Source organism: Cydia strobilella, chromosome 21 (assembly GCF_947568885.1).
Source record: "Cydia strobilella chromosome 21, ilCydStro3.1, whole genome shotgun sequence".
Taxonomy (NCBI): domain Eukaryota; kingdom Metazoa; phylum Arthropoda; class Insecta; order Lepidoptera; family Tortricidae; genus Cydia; species Cydia strobilella.
The window spans coordinates 3954443-3975101 of NC_086061.1; the positions used below are offsets into that span (position 1 = coordinate 3954443).

The 20659-nt window shown below is 34.5% G+C and overlaps 4 protein-coding genes across 4 annotated transcripts in view; 2 read left to right on the forward strand and 2 right to left on the reverse strand.

The window, feature by feature from the left end:
- Positions 1 to 20659, reverse strand: part of LOC134751013 (uncharacterized) — a 182143-nt gene that overhangs the window by 14809 nt on the left and 146675 nt on the right. The window lies entirely within an intron of this gene.
- Positions 7711 to 10066, forward strand: LOC134751249 (uncharacterized). Its single transcript, XM_063686634.1, has 3 exons — positions 7711 to 7912; positions 9511 to 9535; positions 9902 to 10066. Exons 1-3 carry the CDS (start codon positions 7775 to 7777, stop codon positions 10063 to 10065), a joined length of 327 nt encoding a protein of 108 aa, XP_063542704.1. The 5' UTR covers positions 7711 to 7774; the 3' UTR covers position 10066.
- Positions 13494 to 15856, reverse strand: LOC134751250 (uncharacterized). The gene is made up of 2 exons (XM_063686635.1): positions 15815 to 15856; positions 13494 to 14545 (listed from the first exon to the last, which is right to left on the reverse strand). Exons 1-2 carry the CDS (start codon positions 15854 to 15856, stop codon positions 13613 to 13615), a joined length of 975 nt encoding a protein of 324 aa, XP_063542705.1. The 3' UTR covers positions 13494 to 13612.
- LOC134751251 (uncharacterized) lies at positions 16366 to 18870 on the forward strand. Its single transcript, XM_063686636.1, has 2 exons — positions 16366 to 16752; positions 18707 to 18870. Exons 1-2 carry the CDS (start codon positions 16527 to 16529, stop codon positions 18868 to 18870), a joined length of 390 nt encoding a protein of 129 aa, XP_063542706.1. The 5' UTR covers positions 16366 to 16526.

Consider the following 20659-nt stretch of genomic DNA (forward strand, 5'->3'; position numbering starts at 1 on the left):
CACATATTGAATATAATTATTAAGGTTAAACTTTTTTAATTCCACTCACATTGCACATTCGTAGTCTGCAGTTAAAAAATTTGGTAACACCTCTATAACGCCCCATTTTCATAAAATATCGACGATTATTAAGTAGTCGCCATTGTTAGTTTACTGCATGCCTTAACAAACCTGGCACTCTACGTAATCCAACTATTGATAATGTTACAGGGGGATATCTACAGTACTCACTGATGTGTTACGTATGCTTAATTATCACTGTGCTGGGAGCCGCCTTAACTCTGATACTGAAAGTCGCCCGTATTATTAATAAGGAAGGGAAAACAGGAAGAAGCTGTACAAGCTGTCGCGTACCACAGACACAGACATCCGACTTAAGAATCCAAAGTCGTGATGCTAAGGATTGATAACATTAGAAAAACGTTGGGTGGAGCTGAAGCAGTGCCAACTAGAGAAGAAGAAAAACCAGAGAAACTTGTGAAGAAAGTGTCGTTTTGTCAGTTTTTCAAAAGGTCAAGAATAACGAAAAAAGCTTTTACTTTAATATATTATGACAATCATAACATAACAGCCTTTAATCTTAACAAGGGAAGTATTAGATTGGCTCACGATGATTAGAATTTAAATTAGAACAAATTTACTAAAATTATCGCGACACAAACTAGCAAAAACTTAGAAATGCCAGGACGTGCCAATATCCAGACGTGTGGTCCAAGTTAAATGTAACAACTTCGCTTCGCTCGCTCGTTAGATAATGCTAATTGACATTTACCATTAAGAAACCACTCTTTATTTCTTCAATTTGGATATAGTAACTCACAATTCACATCATAATTCACAAGACAATTTAGATAATGAGGCTATCTACTATGTCAAGCAAATCATCAATTAAAAACAAGAGTATGGCGGGCTATACTACCTATAGATGATAGGAAAACCTATTAGAAATGTCTTGGCGGGGATATTACAGTGCCCCCAGATAACCTTAATTCATACAAAAAAAATATATAAAATAAGTTCTTGCCATACATTTTACAGATTTCCTTACCTCCAATTTCGGAATGTTTTATGTGTACCCTTGAACAGACTAACTAATTGAGACAATCAATATATTATATTTATTTTTCACCACACCAGCTGGTAAAAGCTCTCTTAAGGGGCCCACTGACTATCAGTTCGCCGGACGATATCGGCCTGTCAGTTAGAACAAAAATTTTACAGTTCCGAACAACTGACAGGCCGATATCGTCCGGCGGACTGATAGTCAGTGGGCCCCTTTAGTTGTTCAAAAACTGATGAGTAAGTTTCATTTTATCCATGTGTGGCAAGTAACTAAATGCAAATTTTGAGTAGTTTTCCTATGTGGGCTGGTAGAATTGACTTTTAAATGATGATTTTGAATTATAAATATTTAATAACATTCATTTGCTTTGATTTTGTTTGATATTTTACAGTTAGTATTTTCCTTGGGTTGGTGGTGAATAATTTTGTGTTTCACTCCGTGGCAAAATTTGTTTAACCCTCGCGCCTTGAAACCCTCCCAACGCTCAAGTTTTTCGATAGAAGACTTTTCGAACCACTCGCTGCGCTCGCAGTTTAATTTTGGAATCTTTCGCGTGCTCGGGTATCAATATAAGCACGAGAGGTTAAACAACAACTTTGCCCCCTTGTAAAACAAATCCCAACAAAAACGTAAATGAAAAATGAGAGCCAAGTTCAATATTAAGAATATGTGTCGTCGTTGACTCGCCAACAGAAGAATTGAGATCTATATGGGTGCCAAGTTCTGTGCTGTGTAGAAAATCCTGAAATTATAAAGAATTAGACTTGGCTAGTTTTTACCAACAAACCAAATTTTAGAAAATTTACATAGCCAAATAGCCTATACGTAAAAACTAATTAATTAGGTTGTGTTGTAATTTTATTTGCCTTAACACATTTACTAATTAAGCGTGGTCTCTACTTAATTTGATTGGCTTTTTACCAAAATAACGAACATTTCAATGTAAATTTTACTGCAGAGTAATCAAGTATCTTATTTTTTCATCGACAAAAAAAAAACAAGAAATAAACATGATTTTACAGCATGACGAAACTAAAATACACAGTTACGTCGAAAGGAAAACTAAAATATATAGGAATCTCCAAACCGAGTACCTGCTTAACAACATAATTGATAAAGAGTTCCAATCCATGCTATTTCCTATAGACTTAGTCCCGTCTTTCTTCTTGATGTCCCATTTTAGAATCACTTGTGATTTCATCACTCCCGAAAACTGTGTGTCGTGTTATATCAAATCTTTTATAGGTACTTTTATGATTGTGTTGAGCCACCTTCTTCGTTTTTATTATTTTAGTACTGAAGTTTTTATAAATACTAACAGTGGTGTTGTGGATTTAATTTTCTATTACGATTTCGTATTTTTTTCTTTAATATCAATTGTGACCCACATTGTCAGTTCATCTCAGAGAACTAACGTCGTTGAGCTTATTATTAAATTGCAACATGTGCTCAATTCTATTAAAATTGACAAAGTTCAATTCCTTTCCAAGCACAAGAACCGTAATTGGTACAGCGTGTTGATGGTTTTGAGTGTCTACGTTTTTCATTGGATTTTTGCTAGTCAACGTGTTAGATTTCTTGATCTGTTGGTAAATTTAACATTGACAGTACCAATGTTAATTTATGATATGCACGTAGTTACTGTTACTCGTACTGTTGTTATGATAAAAAACGAGCTACTTGCCTGGAATCATATAATGGAAGAATATAAGAAATTATGCATCACAACTCAAGACGATATTATAAATGCGGCTGTATCTGAAAGCGAAATGTTCGCTGCATACGTTAATGTGATAAAAGCATTTCGTTTATGCAATAAAGTGTACCAATTTTCGGTAAGGTGATGGAATTTTTTGAAATTATAGGGGCCTAAAAATTGTCTGAAACATTAATCAATTTTCTTTTCAGTTTACCTATTATGGATTCCAAACGTTCATACACATTTTAGTTGGGTTGGAACTTGTAATCAAACTTCGAAAAACGAGTCCCGAACTAAGTTTCGTAAGTTTACAAAAATCATGTTCTTTAAATCAAACTACGGATTTTAAAAATTTTAACTTTTCTGTGCTTCTTTGTTCAACTATAGATTGAAATCTATTTTAATATTTCAGTATCAATCCACGATGGACGTTGTTCTGCAAATTGCTTGGAATATGAAGGGTATTTTGTTAATGGTAGTATTAAGCATCGCCTGCGAAAATTTTTAAAGATCTGTGGAACTTGCTGAAAGTTCTTGTGCCCAGCTTTTGAGTTACAGTAAACCAAACGGTTAGTATGAGACTCATTTTATCATTTTATCATTTCAAATTGAATGCATGAGTCTCGAATATCTAGGGGTTAAATATAAAGTAGGCTTCAAAACAACAGGTTTTGAAGCCCACCCATTTAGTTCTTATACCAAAGGTTTAACATGATTATGATACACAGAGTCAGACCCATAAAGTAGACCCATATGCAGTCAGACATAGTCTTAGCTTGGTCTGACAATTAATATTATCATAAAATTATTTAATCAAAATAGTTATTTGTTATACAAGGGTGCAAAGTTGTATTTTACCCGCGAGTGTGGAATTGATACACGAGTAAGCGAAAGGATTCTATAGTTGAACCACGAGCGAAGCGAGTGGTTCTAAAATAGAATCCTGAGCGTAGCGAGTGTTTCAACACACGAGAAGTAAAATACATTTGCACCCGTGTGTAACACAAAACTTTTCCCCTCATTATAGCGAGGAAAGTGCTGGATAGCACAGGCGTTAGATCATCTTCATCACTGGAATCACTCATTTTTTTACGATAATACGATATTATAACAGAAAACTGGAAGTCGTGTATTTTTACGTGTCGGAGTCGGTGAGAAATTTTTTGTTGACAATTATTTGACAATGTTGACATTTCTGACGATGCGTTTTGAAATTGCATCGACTCATCTTGTGTGTTCAGAATTACATTCATTTAAAAAAACAAATGTTTCTTATGGAATTTAAGGTTTATGACTTAAAATCATTGAATAAAGCCAAATTTGGTATTTTTTTATTAAATTCTCAAACAATTTATTTAATGATAATTAATATCGAACGAACCATTATTATGAGCGTTTTACGTTTTGTTATCTGTCAAAAGCTACTTAAACACGCTCCATCCAAGGTCAAATTACTTTCCCCACTAGTGGATAAAATGCGTTTTCCCCGCTTGTTTTAAAGGATAAAAGACGGCTTTCCGAGCTAGTGAGGGGAAAAAAAATTCTTGTACCTAAAACACCTTTCCAACGACTCCAATGAGCAGCTTTCTAATTTCTATATTACGTATAAAGTAACTACTTAAGATCTTTTTATAAAATTCAGAAATGCGCAAGACTTGCAAGAACGTGTTGCGGCTGAATCGCGCGTTGCTGCGTAAGATGTCGGCGTTCGGCCTGTTCCAACTCGACGGAACGTTCACGGTGCGGCTGCTCAACGTGCTCGTGACTTACTGCGTCGTGTTACTGCAGTTCGCCTTCTTGTCGTCCTAGTCTCGTTTTAAAGATTTAGGAACTGCATAAGTAAGTTTGTAGTCCCATATGAATATATTTTATTAAAAAGTTACTTTTGCAGTTCCAACAAATAGTAGGTAAAGGTCTAAGATGTACGATGTGTGTATAAAGATGTGTATAGTATGAGTATGGTATGACAATGAGTATGGTAAGAATATGAATATGGTATAGGTTCATACCATACATATGGCACTAGTGTGCGGGTATGGTAAGGGATGGGGACTTGGGTATGAGTATTGGATGAATACAAGTATAGCTTGGTATGACCATGAGTATTGTACAGGTACGAGTACGAGTACGAGTAACAGGTATAGTGTGGGACGGGTATGAGTATGAGTCCTAGTCATGTCGTGCTGTTTTATTTTTTGAATTTCAAAGATTTCTAATATAACGACGGGTTAGTGCCACCCCACACTAGCGTCTTTTGAGCGTCGGCGCAGCGCTATGGATAATGACGTCGCTGCGCAGTTGCGTCGACGTTGCGTCGAGCAGCGGCCATAGTTTTGACTAGACGCTGACGCTCGGGAGACGCTAGTGTGGGTGTGGGGTGGCCCTTAAGCTTGCACAAACATAAACTTGATTTTTAAATAGTTCAATGGATGTATAATACGTCGGGGGTATTATTTCTAATTAAAAAATGTATTGTCAATTGTTATAGTTTCATTCAATTATAACTTTTGAACATTGAATTTAATTAAAATTAAAAACGACCGTCGCCTGCAGGAGTTAGGTCACTTTTATTTCTGTCGCCTTACCTTGATGGGCACCATTGCACCGAAAACGATGCGGAGTGGCTTGTCCGAGTAGTAAGTAGGTTCTTTAGTTTAGTTTTAGGCTTTGCTAGTGATGTATAATGTCTATGTATTAAGTTATAAATAATTTGCAGTATTTATGCAAAATTGAGGTTTGATATTAAAAGAGAAAAAGCAATAAAAACTTGTTTCAGTAACTTATGTCAGTATCATTATGTGTTATGTTTTAAAAACATAGTATATTTATTTACACAAATAAATTAGTTAATAAAATTAAAACTAAAGCATAATACTAAAAATAAAAATAATGTTAAATGTTAATGTTGTTTGAAAATATCTCCAGACCTAAAATCTCCTTATCGGCTGAATCACAGCAGTCTATTCAATAGATAGTACAGTCCCCATCAGATACATCGGAGCGGCCTAGGTGCTCCAAAATATCTGAACACGCACTCCGTCTTAATAGATGCATGTAGCGTGTTCAGATATTTGTTACCACCTTGGCCGCAAAATTTTCCCCTTTTTTAATTTGAACCCTTCAGTATAGTACATTAGGATAGTTTTGGTATAAATAAAAGTCGTAAAGGCCAGTAAGACTGAAAATTATCTCTTTACTTCTGGGACAGAAACCCTTTAATTGCTTCAAGACAGCTGACATACAATACAATTATCAAAATGTGTAATTTACCTACAAGCCAATTCAAGTAATGAGCATCTGGCCTAAAAACAGACCAAACTAAGATTTTGTTTTATGAGCTGTAAGTATTAATAATTTTAGACTAGGAATAAAATAGTAAGTTGGTTAACATAAATATAAATAAAGCCCGAAGATTTCAGGGAGATATTGAAAACTGCATCCATATAACTGCTTCCAGAAATATTCATACCAATAATCCAACACTTTTTATACTAAATTATATGTAACTATATTTACTTTAGGATAAAACTTTTAAAATTGTGCGGTTGTGGATGTGCAGCGTTACCAGTAGGGCTATGATAGTCCGTTTCTTATCATCTGTCATCATGCCCGTCACGTTCTAACAAATATGTAAGTGCGAAAGTGACGCATCACATGACAAGTGATAAAAATGCGACCATGATACTGCCGCAGGCTCGACAAAATCCGCAACGAGTACGTGCGAGACAGCCTGGGCGTGCGTGACATCGCCGACAAAATGCAGTAGAGTAGGCTGCGATGGTATGGCCACGTAAGGTGGAGACCACCAGACTACGTTGGAAATTTAGCACTACGATTTTCCATCCCCGGTAAAAGAGGCAGAGGTAAACCGAAAACAAGATGGAAAGACGTAGTGCTAAAAGATATGGTTGGGTGCAAAGTATCCGAGGACGATGTCGAGGATAGAGCGAAGTGCAAGCGAAAAATTCGGAAAGCCGACCCCGTCAACATGTGGGTTATATAGCTTGGAAGACAGAGAGAGAGAAAACTTTTAAAATTGTATAAAGGGCCAAATAATCAATACATAAAATTCTATCTTTTGTTAAACTATCAATCAATCTTCTTTCATCATTAATCATTAACAGTCAATTCATTAGACCTATTAGTCCTAACACATGAATTCTTGAAAAGGACTCGTACTTTTGATGGCAGATAAGTTTCTTTGAGTCCAATATACTTACCTACTTTCAGTTTCCTTTTAATATGATTATCAAGATAACTACCTTGCCGTGCCCCACCTTTTCCCAAGTAATATTAAAAATTTCAAAGAGATTACACGAATAACAGGGTTTTTCAGTAAAAACATGACTAAAATGAAAAGTGATAAATTCGTCAAGAACAAAATGAAAATAAACAGGAGGATCCAAACTGAGTACCTGATAAACAATATACTTGATACGGATTTCCAAGCTATGTTGTTTCCTCTAAAATTTGTACAGTCTTGCTTTTTAATGCCTAGTTTCAGCATCATCAACAATTTCATCACTCCTGACAACCATGTGTCCTCTTACATAAAGTCCATAATCGGTTGTACTGCTCTTACATTGAGCCACGTTTGTCGTTTTTCATATTATTACAATGGTACTGACACTGGTGTTCTTAGTTTTTTGCTTTATTTCGATTTAGCATTTTATTTTTTATCGTCAATTATTATATATATTGTCAGTTCGTTCCAGAGAGCCTATGTCGTTGAACTTATTATCAAATTGCAACATTTGCTTGACTTTTTAAAAATTGACAAACAAGAATTTCTCTATAAACACAAAATCCAAAATTGGGTCTGGGTAATGTTGGTTGTTAGTATATACGTTTTTCTTTGGCTTATAGTAGGTTGTCTTATTAATTTCGATATTCTTAATTGGCTGGTGACTTTTATTATGATCGTACCACCGATGGTGTTTGATATGCAACTAGTTCACGTCATCCGATCTGTTGTAATTATCAAAAATGAGTTACTCGCTTGGATTCATAAAATGGAAGAAAATAAGAACATACATATCACACCTGAAGAAGAAGTATTACATTCTGCAGTCTCTGAATATGATATGTTCAATGCATATACTGATATAATTAAAGCATTTTGTTTAAGCAACAAAGTGTATCAGTTTCCGGTAAGTTGAAGTCCATATTTCCTGTTGAGGTACGGAACTCTAAAAATAAGCGCAAACTCGCCAACAAACTTCTACTTTATGATAAATAAATAAATAAAATACAACGCAAATACATAAATAAAAAAGCATACGGTTTATATATTTATTGTATTAAAGATGTTTGATGTACCTATAATATGTTAATATTCTTAAAGGTAAGGTAATTTTGCAATAAAGTTTTTCGGTTTTTGATATGCCGATAAAGCCTTTATTAAATGAAGTTATAAATTCAATATACGGGATATAATCCGTTTTCATAGTTTTATTCCCAATTATTCTTTGCTTATCTACAATTTATTTGATTTTGACAGATAGAGAGAGTTTGACGTCTTAAACCTGTGTTTTAAAGTTTTTAGTCTATTGTCCTTAAAATGTTGTATAAAATTGGGAGCAAATATCAGCCTTCGTGAATTAAGTATTGTAGCCGGGTCTCCCTTAGTCCGATAATGCAGCTTATATTAAAGACTATGAACTAAGTACTAGAAATAAAGTAGAATTTTACTAATGCTGTAATCCGACATGTTAAAGACGGTTAAATTTGAGGCGATGGACTGTTTCACTTTAAAAAACGCCTTACTTAAGAATAAGAATGCATTTTTCAAAAGCTTAAACCATGTATAATTTAACTATCGTTGTAACATGTAGATAAGTGGTGATAGGATGTCATTTAACCAACTATTCATTAAAATACGCTTTAAGTAAACTTTTTTAGAATTGATTTTTCAAAAACTCAAACCATGGATAATTTTTAATTGTCATAAAGTAAAAAGTAGATAAGTGGTAGATTATGAAGCAACTATTAGGGTTCCGTACCCAAAGGGTAAAAACGGGACCCTATTACTAAGACTCCGCTGTCCGTCTGTCCGTCTGTCACCAGGCTGTATCTCATGAACCGTGATAGCTAGACAGTTGAAATTTTCACAGATGATGTATTTCTGTTGCCGCTATAACAACAAATACTAAAAAGTACGGAACCCTCGGTGCGCGAGTCCGGCTCGCACTTGGTCGGTTTTTTTCTTTAAAATACGCCTTAAGTCGCTCACGCTATCATTTACTCACTTATACGTTATCCTCGCGACTTTATACCGAATAAATCACTTATCAGATAATCGTCATTTCACGCATTAAATGATTAATGATATGGCGACAAAAGCATCATAGCCCTTCGGTACCAGATAGAAAAAATTTCATAGGCTAGACTATTTCACATTCGCAGGCATTGTTTTAGATTACATTATATGGGTTTCAAACATTTATGCATGCTTTAATGCATTTGCAATATATGATCGAGATTGAGAAAACGAGTACTGGAGGAAACATAGTAAGTGTCTGTAATAATCCGCATGGTCGTAAATTATTCAAATTTGTATTATAAGTTGAATAAAACAGTTAGTTGAAGATTCGTTTTCATTTTCCAGTTTCAATCAATGTTCTATATAATGTTAATAATGTTCATCGTGATTTCGAATTTCAAGAACTTTCTGTTTTTGGCTACGTTGAGCATTGCCTGTGAAAATTTTTATAGAACTATAAATCTTGCTGAAAGTTGTTGTGCTCAGATTTTAAGTACTGCTATACCTACAGGTCAGTTCCAAGTGATAAACGAAATATGATAGTTTTAAATTGTAGTTGTTGTTTTTGTAATTGTATTGCGAATGGTAGACCCAAAAACAATGGATGGATTGCGTGAAAGAAGATATGAGAAAGAAAGGAGTGAGTGCTGAGGTGACGAAAGATAGAGGAGAATGGACGAGAAAAACATGTTGTGCCAAATCTACATAACGTGGGATAAGGGCAGGAAGAAGAAGAAGATAAGCACAAAAGAGAATTTTTCGTTAGGTACTTTATTCTACAGGAATGAACGCAATTGCAAATTTTATTTGTAAATACAAAAAGTTCCAAATTTTAGAAAAACAATTACCTACTTTTTCCGTTTTCGTGCATTTTCAGGCATGCGCAAGACTTGCAAGAACGTGTTGCGTTTGAACCGCGCGACACTGCTCAAGATGTCGGCGTTCGGCATGTTCGAACTCGACGCAACGTTCCCGCTGCGACTGTTCAGCGTAATCGTGACGTACACCGTCGTACTGCTGCAGTTTGCCTTTGTATCGTAGAATTGTACCCTACTACTACTTGGTGTTGAAGCAGTTTCAACGGAATTATTGTACATAGTACAGTACCAAATTTATTTTTACCACACCAGCTGGTAAAGTCTCTCTTGATTGTGCAAGGCAAGAACTGATAAGAAAGTTGCATTTTATTCACATGTGAGGCAAAGTAATCAAACGCAAATGTTGTTTTATTATGTTAGCTGATAGAATTGACTTTTAAATGATTATTTTATTTTTTTTGAAATTTGAATGATAAATATTTAACAACATTAATTTTGAATCGATTTGCTTTGATTTGTGTGCTATTTTACAATTAGTATTTTTCTTGTGTGTAGTGAAAATGTTTGTTTTTCACTCGGTGGCAATATTTGTTTACATACAACAACAACTTTGTAAAACAAATAACTATTTCTTGTATCTCCGTTACCTGCTAAACTATATTTGATTTCATTGTTAAAACGTAGATGATTTCAAAAATAAAACAGATTATTACACGCGTACCTATATTTTTATTAACAATACCATCAATCGCAAGACGTGCATATTATTAAGACGAAAGTAGAGGACCCGCGCGAAATCGCCTTTACATACAAACATAGTCCTCATTTTCCTCTCTGAATATGAACATTATTGAAAATATTTTGTGACAATTGGTTGTATATCAACCACAGCTATGTGCCTACGTTTAATGTTTTTCGATTTTTTTATTATTATAAGTTTTAGAAGCATTTAAAAATTTGTAATGAAATCTGTTTTTCACTCCTACTTTTTACAATAAAAAGAAACGAAAAAAGTCAAACGTAGGGGCATAGCTATGGTTAATTTACATCTAATTAAGTAAAAATATTTTCCATTATGTCAATATCCAGAGAGGAAAATGAGGACTTCATTTGTATGGAGAAGCGGCCTTTCCTCTTAAAAACAGAATACGTAAACGTTGAGTATTTATGCCAACGCGAATTGTAACAAGACGACCGTGTAGGAGCCGACCAGCGCAGCGAGTCGCAGCGGTAACGCAGCGTCGACGGGCAGCGCGCCGACGGCATTGAAGCGGCACGGCCGACTACTGGACAATCTCAGAGCATTCTTGGCTGATCGCGTCGTTGCCACTGAGTAAGAAATATCATACTTTAGGAGTTTATGTCGCGAACACGATGTAATTTCTGTAGTAATGCTATGTCCGCCCCGGACATCTGTACTTCTTCTTATTTGGTATGGGATTTTGAACACCGCGCCAAGCCGGACGTTTTTAAAACTCAAAATCCCATATAAAATGCCACTTTGTGTACATCACGTCATGCTATCGATTGAAATTTACACTAGGGGTCCTAGTAGATGTACCTACAAAACTTCTACCAAGTATCCAAATCCCCCACCAACTAGATGATCCGACTAAGTTAAGAAGGGCACAGGCAAACTCCACCAAGCTGTGAGGGCTACGGGAGATAGAGACCGATGGAGACAAATCACAGGAGCTGCAAAACCAAGTGGTCACGGTCCGTATCTTATCTTATGGTTTTCGGGGGCCCTTGCGGATACACTTCGACCCATAGGGATTTTTTGTGCAGATTGGTCACGATCCTTAGTAATGAGGGACCGACAAAGAAGAATGGTGTAAATAAAATCACTGTTTCTTTATCTCAGTTTTATAACCACACAATTGTCCATCTGGATGCCAAATTTTAACTTGCTAGGTCATCTGGTAGTGGGTTAGGTTTCTGAAGTTAGGTGAGTCAGTACGTACGTCATTACATACATACTGGTAAACATTGTAAGTATTGTAACATACTGGTATGCAAATAAAGATCTCTATCTCTATTTCTCTATCTCTATCTCTACATGAGTCAATAAGTCAGGGAGAAAAATCCCGATTTGTAGATGTAATCATAATCATTTATTTATTTCTTGAATGCATGCTTTTTTATGTATGTATCTTAAATAACCGGTTGAGCTATATTCATGACATTTGGGGTTCTAGTTAGCCTGAAGGGTCTTAATAAATGAACTAAATTTCATGTTTATGTTAAATAGATTTTGAGTTACGTAGAGGTCAAAAGTGGCTCCAAATGGTTTGTGTAATATAACCAGGCATCGTAAACTGCGAGCGAAATCCATTGAAATGACGTATGACAACCAGTTACAAACCTTCAATGGATTTTGCTCGCAGTTTACGATGCCTGAATATAACACACGGCCGGCCACCAGTTCTCTTATTTTGAACTTGGCTTGACAAGCTGCCGCGTGACTAGATTTAAAAAAATCCTCTTTCTATTTTATACCACGTCGGTGGCAAATAAGCACACGGCCCACCTGATGATGATGATAAGCATTCACCGTAGCCTATGGACGCCTGCAACACCAGAGATATTACACCAAAAATACTTAAAATGTTTTTCTGGATGAGTCACTGAGGTGATTCCGGAGTATACCTATTAAAGGTTCTCAAAAGCCGGTTACTCTACTGCTATTGCTTATAATATATCAGCAACCATGACTGCTACCTGTTTGTATTAAGTTGGTACCTGATTCATAAAAATGAACTCACAATCATGGCGTCGACCTACAAGAACACAGGCCGCTGTACGCGAAGCTCGCACGCCAGTGTATAGGCCTTCCATCTCATGCCCCACAAGGGCCTGTAAAACCAACGCCTTTGCAATCCATGCTACAATGCCGGTGGAGTGGCTGATTAACACGCCGCTCCTTGTTTGCGTGTCAAACTGAGGATAAAACAAAATTGCTGTTTCATTTGTCTACAGAACCAAAACAAATATTGTATACCCAAATATAACAACATATATGGCACTAGGCTGTACACATACCTTATATATTATACCATATTATACCATTATACCATATTATACCATACCATATTATACATATTATATTATACCATATTATACATACCATACATACAGGTATATATTACCTAAAATATTGAATGATCTGCCAAAAGTTGTTTGTGCTAAATATTTAAATGGTAAACATATAAAAAAGTCGTTAAAATGCACTTATTAAAAACTAACGACACAAGCTATGTATACTAAGAATCATACTTATGATAAGATATAGGATATAATATTGTTTCTTTATGTTATTCTCAAACTCCTCTCGGCACACAAACCTCCATAAGGTATTGCCTACGATGGGTCTTGTAATAATCTAACAAACTGTAATTTGTTTCCTTATTCAATAAAAAAAAAAGTATGTAACCAACTCAAGATACTAGAGTACTAGAAGATCTGATTGTCACGTCTGTACCTATATATTTATGTCCTCAGTTTTTTTATCTTTTTGTCTGAATCTACAAAATATTAACAAATTCTTATAAAGCATACAAAAATGTCATCGAAGGTGAATATACAGTTTTGTAAACTATGTTTAAACACTTTAAATCCTTTAAGGCAGTAAACTGATACATAAGATGCAATTTATAATGAATGGTACTCACTTCAGTAAGTTTGGCCCACAAAATGAGCACTGCGATGTACACTAATGATTGTGTGAAAAGTGTGAATGCGTGAAAGAATATCTGAAAAAAAAAATGTATTTAAAATTCAAACATATAAAAAACAAACACACTGCTAAAAGTAGCAAGCAGATCACGTACGATGAATTGAAACGCAGATTTCATCAAATTAGTACTATTTACTAATTGGCCATAAACTTCAAACAGTTTCTTGGCTTCATCTCTGTTGTCGCCATCAAACTCTTCGTAAACTATGGCTCTATCTTGTCCACCTTCAGTTAAATTCTCAGTTTCATGTTTCTTTCTTGAACTTCTTATATTTCTTATTTCTTGTATTGTACTGTCTAGGTCTATAAAGTTAGTTTGCCTATTGTAATTTTCTTGTTCAGAGGAATATTTACTCATAACTCTAGACCACGTTTTGAATTTTAAAGCCAAAAATCTGATAACAAAGATTATGAAAAACATTTCAAAGTCCACGATGAGGCTGAGACCTAGAAACAAGCATCGGATCCAATTCCAGTATGGATCTAATACGAATTTTGGAATGGTGACCCCAATATATAAATATATCAGAAGTCCACAGGCAATCTTCAACTTTCTTTTTACCGCTTTAGACGACAGCTGACTTCTTTCAAAATTGTAAAGCTCCTGGAGTATTTTGATTAATGCCACAAATACCTTACTCAATCTCATGTTATGACAACTTATTATGACGAAAGAAAACACATGTTGACCATATATAACAAGGTAATACAGTTTGAGGGAAATCTCCTCTAATTCTGTGCTTTGGATAGTATAATAGTACAAATAAATCAAAATGCAATTCGCGCTTATTGTAAAAAGCATTTCTTTAAGGCTAATGGTTGAAGCAATTCCATCACGAACTGAGTACTTGCGGATGCAAAAAATAGAACTAAGGACGTAAAGTGGTCTGACCACGTCCAAAAAAGTATCCATGTTTTTTAAGGGAGTAAGTAAGGGGGTATAAATGAATTGTGAGAAGTCACTTAGCTGTTACTCAACACTGGAATGAAATATTATATGGCACGGCAGCCTAATGGATTGATTTCAGACTAATAAGGTGATATGCTATTAAGTAGTAGTATTGCATTAAATGTGAAATATAAGCCAGGTAGGTACCTACACACGATAAAAAGCGGTTGCACGATTAATTATTGACTAAGAAAGATGCTCTTTAACGTTTTATTTTCTTTTATTTGATGCGTGGCGTGGCAAGTATTTATCATCAAAAGCCATAATATGTACCTTTATTTTATTTTTTTCCTCTTCATGTCACAAAACGATATAAACTTTCTTCAGCTAATTATTTGAAATCTTTGTGAGACATTTAGTATGTAAGTACACGTGCCTTATAAGTAACAGCATCTTATGTATTTAATTGTTTAATAAATAATTTCAATAGACTTGCACCTTGTATTGTAAGTAATCGCTTAAATTACCGTAAGTAGTATAGTTTATCATCATTGGTATGTTTTGGACGAAGCATGTTGCTGATTTGCATTTGTGGTAATTTTTTTGCATATTTTCTTAAGTAACTTCTAAATTATTTACTACAAAATTATAAAAAAAATATATCTGAAATTCTCACAATAAGCCCTTTCAATCAATAACATGATATAGTGTAGTTTATTATGCACAAGTATGTTATTTATGAATTTCCGCTACCTAAAGGTTGTCTAGAAGAGATAGCTTTTTACTAAAAAAATATTATTAAGCGATAAGCTATTATTTAGCGATAAGACCGCCAGTTGTTTAACCTCTTCTTTTCTGTATTCTTTATATTGTTTTCTGTAATGAGGTGTGCAGGATAATTGTATGTATGCCACTTTAAGTAATTAATTAAGGTTAATGGATTGGTTTACCATTCAGAGTGGTAATGTAAACGTCTTAGTGCTCAACATGCTAATATACAATAGATGACACCCTGCTGTCAACACTATTGACAATTACCCGTACCTACTTAAGTTAGATGACTTGTACTGGGACCAAACTGGGACAGTGATAAATTGATTGAACTCATTATACTTAAACGCTTTAAGGATGACACGTTAGACCGGGGCGGGACCGGTGATCACGTGATGCATTCCATAGAAAACGAACGGTAGAAGCTCCGGCCTGGACCCGACCCGGTCTTACGTGAGTCATCCTATATGTGTATCTTATATGTACCTTTCAACGAGCAATTTTTGTATATATATCTGGGGGCACGGTAGTGCTCCCGCCAAGACGAGCAAAGCGAAGCGCAAGGACACTACGTACCTTTTCTCGAAGCGAGGTACTGCGCCCCCCGCCTTTGGCCATCCCTCATAATTTTGTAAGTGATTTCCACCTCACTACTTTAGGTAGCTTAGTATTAGTCCTTTGTGCGAGCGATGAGAAAAAATTGGTCATGTAATGGTTTTTTCCACAAGCATAAAAATTACATCTGTGATTTTTCATACAACTTTATAGTTTATTTTTTTATTAAAGCTTTTTTAGTAATATGTTGAGTATCCTATTATAATTCACAGTATTTCATTGCAGTGCATATTTGTATAAAATGATTAGTAAAATATGCAATCTACAAACTAACCTATATTGTTTATTCTATACATGCCCATACAAAAAAAACCGGCCAAATGCGAGTCGGACTCGCGTACGAAGGGTTCCGTACCACTACGCAAAAAACGGCAAAAAAAATCACGTTTGTTGTATGGGAGCCCCCCTTAAATATTTATATATTGTAAGTACCCAATATTTTTTCATCATTAATCATGAACACGATTAACAGTCCTAAAGTCCTAACACATCAATTCTTAAAAAGGACTTTTGATGGCAGATAAGGTTCTTTGAGTCCAATATACTTAATTTATGTTTCCTTTTATTATGATTATCGCCATAACATCACCTTGCCGTGCCCAACCTTTTCCTAAGTAATGTAAAAAGTTTCAAAGATATTACCTACACGGATAACAGGATTTTTCAACAAAACATGACTAAAATGAAAAGTGATGAAGTCGTCAAGAACAAAATGGAAATAAACAGGAGGATCCAAACTGAGTACCTGATAAACAATATACTTGATAAAGATTTCCAAGCCATGTTGTTTCCTCTAAACCTTGTACAGTCTTGCTTTTTAATGTCTAGTTTCAGCATCATCAACAATTTCATCACTCCTGACAACCACGTGTCCTTTTACATAAAGTCCGTAATCGGTTGTACTGCTCTTACATTGAGCCCCGTCTTTCGTTTTTTATATTATTACGATGCTTCTGACAGTGGTAGTCTTAGTATTGTGCTTTGTTTTTATTTAACATTTTATTTTTTAATGTCAATTATTACATATATTGTCAATTCTTTCCAGAGAGCCTATGTCGTTGAAATTATTATCAAATTGCAACATGTGCTTGACTTTTTACAAACTGACAAACAAAAATTTCTCTATAAACACAAGATCCAAAATTGGCTCTGGGTATTATTGGTTGTCAGTATGTACATTTTTCTTTGGCTTGTAACAGGTAGTGTTGATTTTGATTTTCTTAATTGGCTGGTGCATTTTATTATATTCGTACCACCGATTGTGTTTGATATGCAAGTAGTTCGCGTTACGCGATCTGTTGTAATGATCAAAAATGAGTTACTCATTTGGATTCATAAAATGGAAGTATATAAGAAAATACATATAATACCGGAAGAAGAAGTACATCCTGCAGTCTATGAATGCGATATGTTCAATGCATATACTGATATAATTAAAGCATTTCGTTTAAGCAACAAAGTGTATCAGTTTTCGGTAAGTTGAAGTCATTATGGCATAATTGAAGTAATAAGAGAATTTTTTCATCACACTTGCACAATTGATCTTATTTCATGCTGGTGTAGGTACGTGAAGGTAAAAGGCCTATATTGTTCCCGTGGGAGTTATGGATTGTGAAAAAAAAGTATTTATTTTTTAATTATGTCATAAATTCATACGAACCAAGTAGGTTCCAATCCAAGTAATAGTCTCTTTCCAGGCGCGACAGAACAAAAGTCCAAGTAGTGCTAGCGGGAAGCCAAAAAACGCTGAAAATATGTTAAAAGCATGAAAATTGACACTTTTACCCCCCCCCCCCCTTTGAGAAAATTAAAAAATAACGTTTTTCAAACTATATCGTGTTATATATCAAATGAAAGAGCTCATTGTGCAAAACTTAAATATATTTTCTTAATAATTTTAGGATAAACAATTTAGAAGTTATTCAAGAAAATGGGCAAAAAATTACCATTACCCCCCTTTATCTCCGAAACTACTTAGTCTAAAATTTTGAAAAAATACACAAAATAGCTCTTTACCTCACAGGAAAACCTATTAGAAATGTGCGTCAAGCGTGAGTCGGACTTAATTACTTAGTTTTTGATCCGACCCCTACGGGTTTTTTAAAGACATTTAAATCACGTTTTACATAAAAAATACATTGTTTAAATTGTGTAATGTACGGAACCCTTGGAACGCGAGTCCGATTCGCACTTGGCCGGTTTTTTTATTAGAATAAAAATAATTATCAAAAAATACTAAGTTTGGGCTTTTCCAGATACGATACCGTTCGTTACATGTCATCACAATCTCAGATGTATGAACATTGTTTTAGATTACATTATTTGGGTTCCAAACATTTATGCATATTTTAATGAATTTGCAATTTATGATCGAGGTTGAGGAAACGAGTACTAGAACTACTGGAGAAACCATAGTAAGATTAAAAATAATCCGCATGGTCGTAAATTATTCAAATTTCTATTTTAAGTTGAATGAAAGAGTGTAAGATTCGTATTCATTTTACAGGTTCAATCAATGTTCGTTGTGATGTTGAACTTCAAGAACTTTCTGTTATTGGTAACGTTGAGCATTGCCTGTGAAAATTTTTATACAGCTATAAATCTTGCTGAAAGTTGCTGTGCTCAGATTTTAAGTAAAGCTATACCTAAAGGTCAGTCCCAAATGTTAAACGAAATATGATAGTAAATCGAAATAAATTGTCTTTATAAGCACAAAAACTTTCCGTTACTTTATTCTACTTGTTCTACAGGAATGAACGCAATTGCAAATTTTATTTGTAAGTAAATACAAATAGGTGGCAATTGTAGAAAAACAATTACATACCTACGTTTTCCGTTTTCTTGTATTTCTAGGCTTGCTCAAGACTTGCAAGAACGTGCTGCGGCTGAACCGCGCGTCGCCGCTCAAGATGTCGGCGTTCGGCATGTTCGAACTCGACGCAACGTTCCCGCTGCGGCTGTTCAGCGTAATCGTGACGTACACCGTCGTACTGCTGCAGTTTGCCTTTTTATTCTAGAATGTACCCTACTACTACTTGGTGTTGAAGCAGTTTCAACGGAATTATTATACCTAGTAAAGTACCAAATTTAATTTTCACCACACCAGCTGGTAAAGTCTCTCTTGATTGTGCAAAAACTGATAAGAAAGTTGCATTTTATTCACATGTGATTCAAAGTAATGCAAATTTTGAGTCGTTTTCTTATGTTTGCTGTTAGAATTGACTTTTAAGTGATGATTTTGAATAATAAATATTTAATAACATTCATTTTGAATCAGTTTGCTTTGATTTTGTTTGATATTTTACAGTTAGTATTTTCCTTGTGTTGGTGTGGTGTATAATTGTGTTTCACTCGGTGGCGAAATTTGTTTATCCCTCGTTCCTTGAAACCCTCGCAACGCTCAAGATTCCATTTTTCAAACCACTCGCTACGCTCGTGGTTTAATTTTGGAATCTTTCGCTTGCTCGGGTATCAGTATTAGCACGACCACGAGAGGTTAAACAACAACTTTGCCCCCTTATAAAACAAATAACTCTTGTTTGTATCTCTATTACCTGCTAAACTTATAGTGATAATTAATTAAATAATAAAAATAATATATAATAAATAAATAATAAATAATACAAAAGTACAAGTACTTCACGGGTACGAGAAGAAACAACATTTACACATTACATATATCCTTATTTTTTTGAAAGACCAGCGTTTGTTGTTGTTTTAAAAGCTGCTGGTGAAATTTTGAGGTTGGTAGTTGTTTGTCATGATACAAATTTAATGAAAAGTTACCATTAAAATTTGTATTTTTTTGTTTTATTTATAACACCTAAAGTACAACAAAAAGTAATTATATGATAAAGAAAATAAATTATTTTTTTCTTCTTATCTATAACGTTTTGTTTGTTCTTAGACCTATGTTACAAATTAATTACCTCTATTTAAATTATTTGTTTACAATTTAATACAATTTAGGTACATGTTTTTATAAATACTTAAATTTATATCAAATAAACAATGTTTATTGAAATTACTGAAAATGCTAAAGGAATAATAATTACCTTAAGTACATAGAAATAAGGTTATTTTTACAAAATCGGTGCTACGCCCTTAAACATTAATGACCGTAATGTGCGTCCAGATATTTTATTTTATTTTCTTTATTGGAGAAACAACAGAAGTACTTACAATAATAGCAAATGATAAACGGCGCGATTCGGGAAATGAAGTAGAGATTCACTAGATATGAAATAGTAAAGATATGTGACGTCCAACGGGTAAAGGTACCTTAATTTGCACAAAAACATAAAACATGTGTACCGGCCTTCTAAAACGTTCTCACTAAGAAAAGAACTATACATAATATAGGTAAAGTACCTAATGATACAGTAAACTTAACGCACACTAGAGACTAGATAGCAATGAAACAATCTACACAAAGATGACAAAAGTCAAGTTGTCTCAGCTAAGATTTGCTTTTGGAAACGTGCTCTGTTTGTGTTGAAAATGTCTACTGCCGTGAATAGTTTATTATATAATTTACAGGGTTGGGCAGATTAAGTGTCCTAGTTTTGTACTGCCATTTTACTTAAAAATAGCGGAACTTTTTTTAAATATATTATTTTTTATTAATCGAGATGCATCCTTATGATTTCTAGACGTCAGCCCTATTATAGGCGTAGATCTATAGTTTTACATTGTTTTCAACATGGACGCGAAAGCGCTGTATTCAATCAAAAATTCCGACCGTGCGAGATATTTAAGAAGCTAAAACATTTAGATGGATATTAATGTAAGGTAATGTAAGGTTAT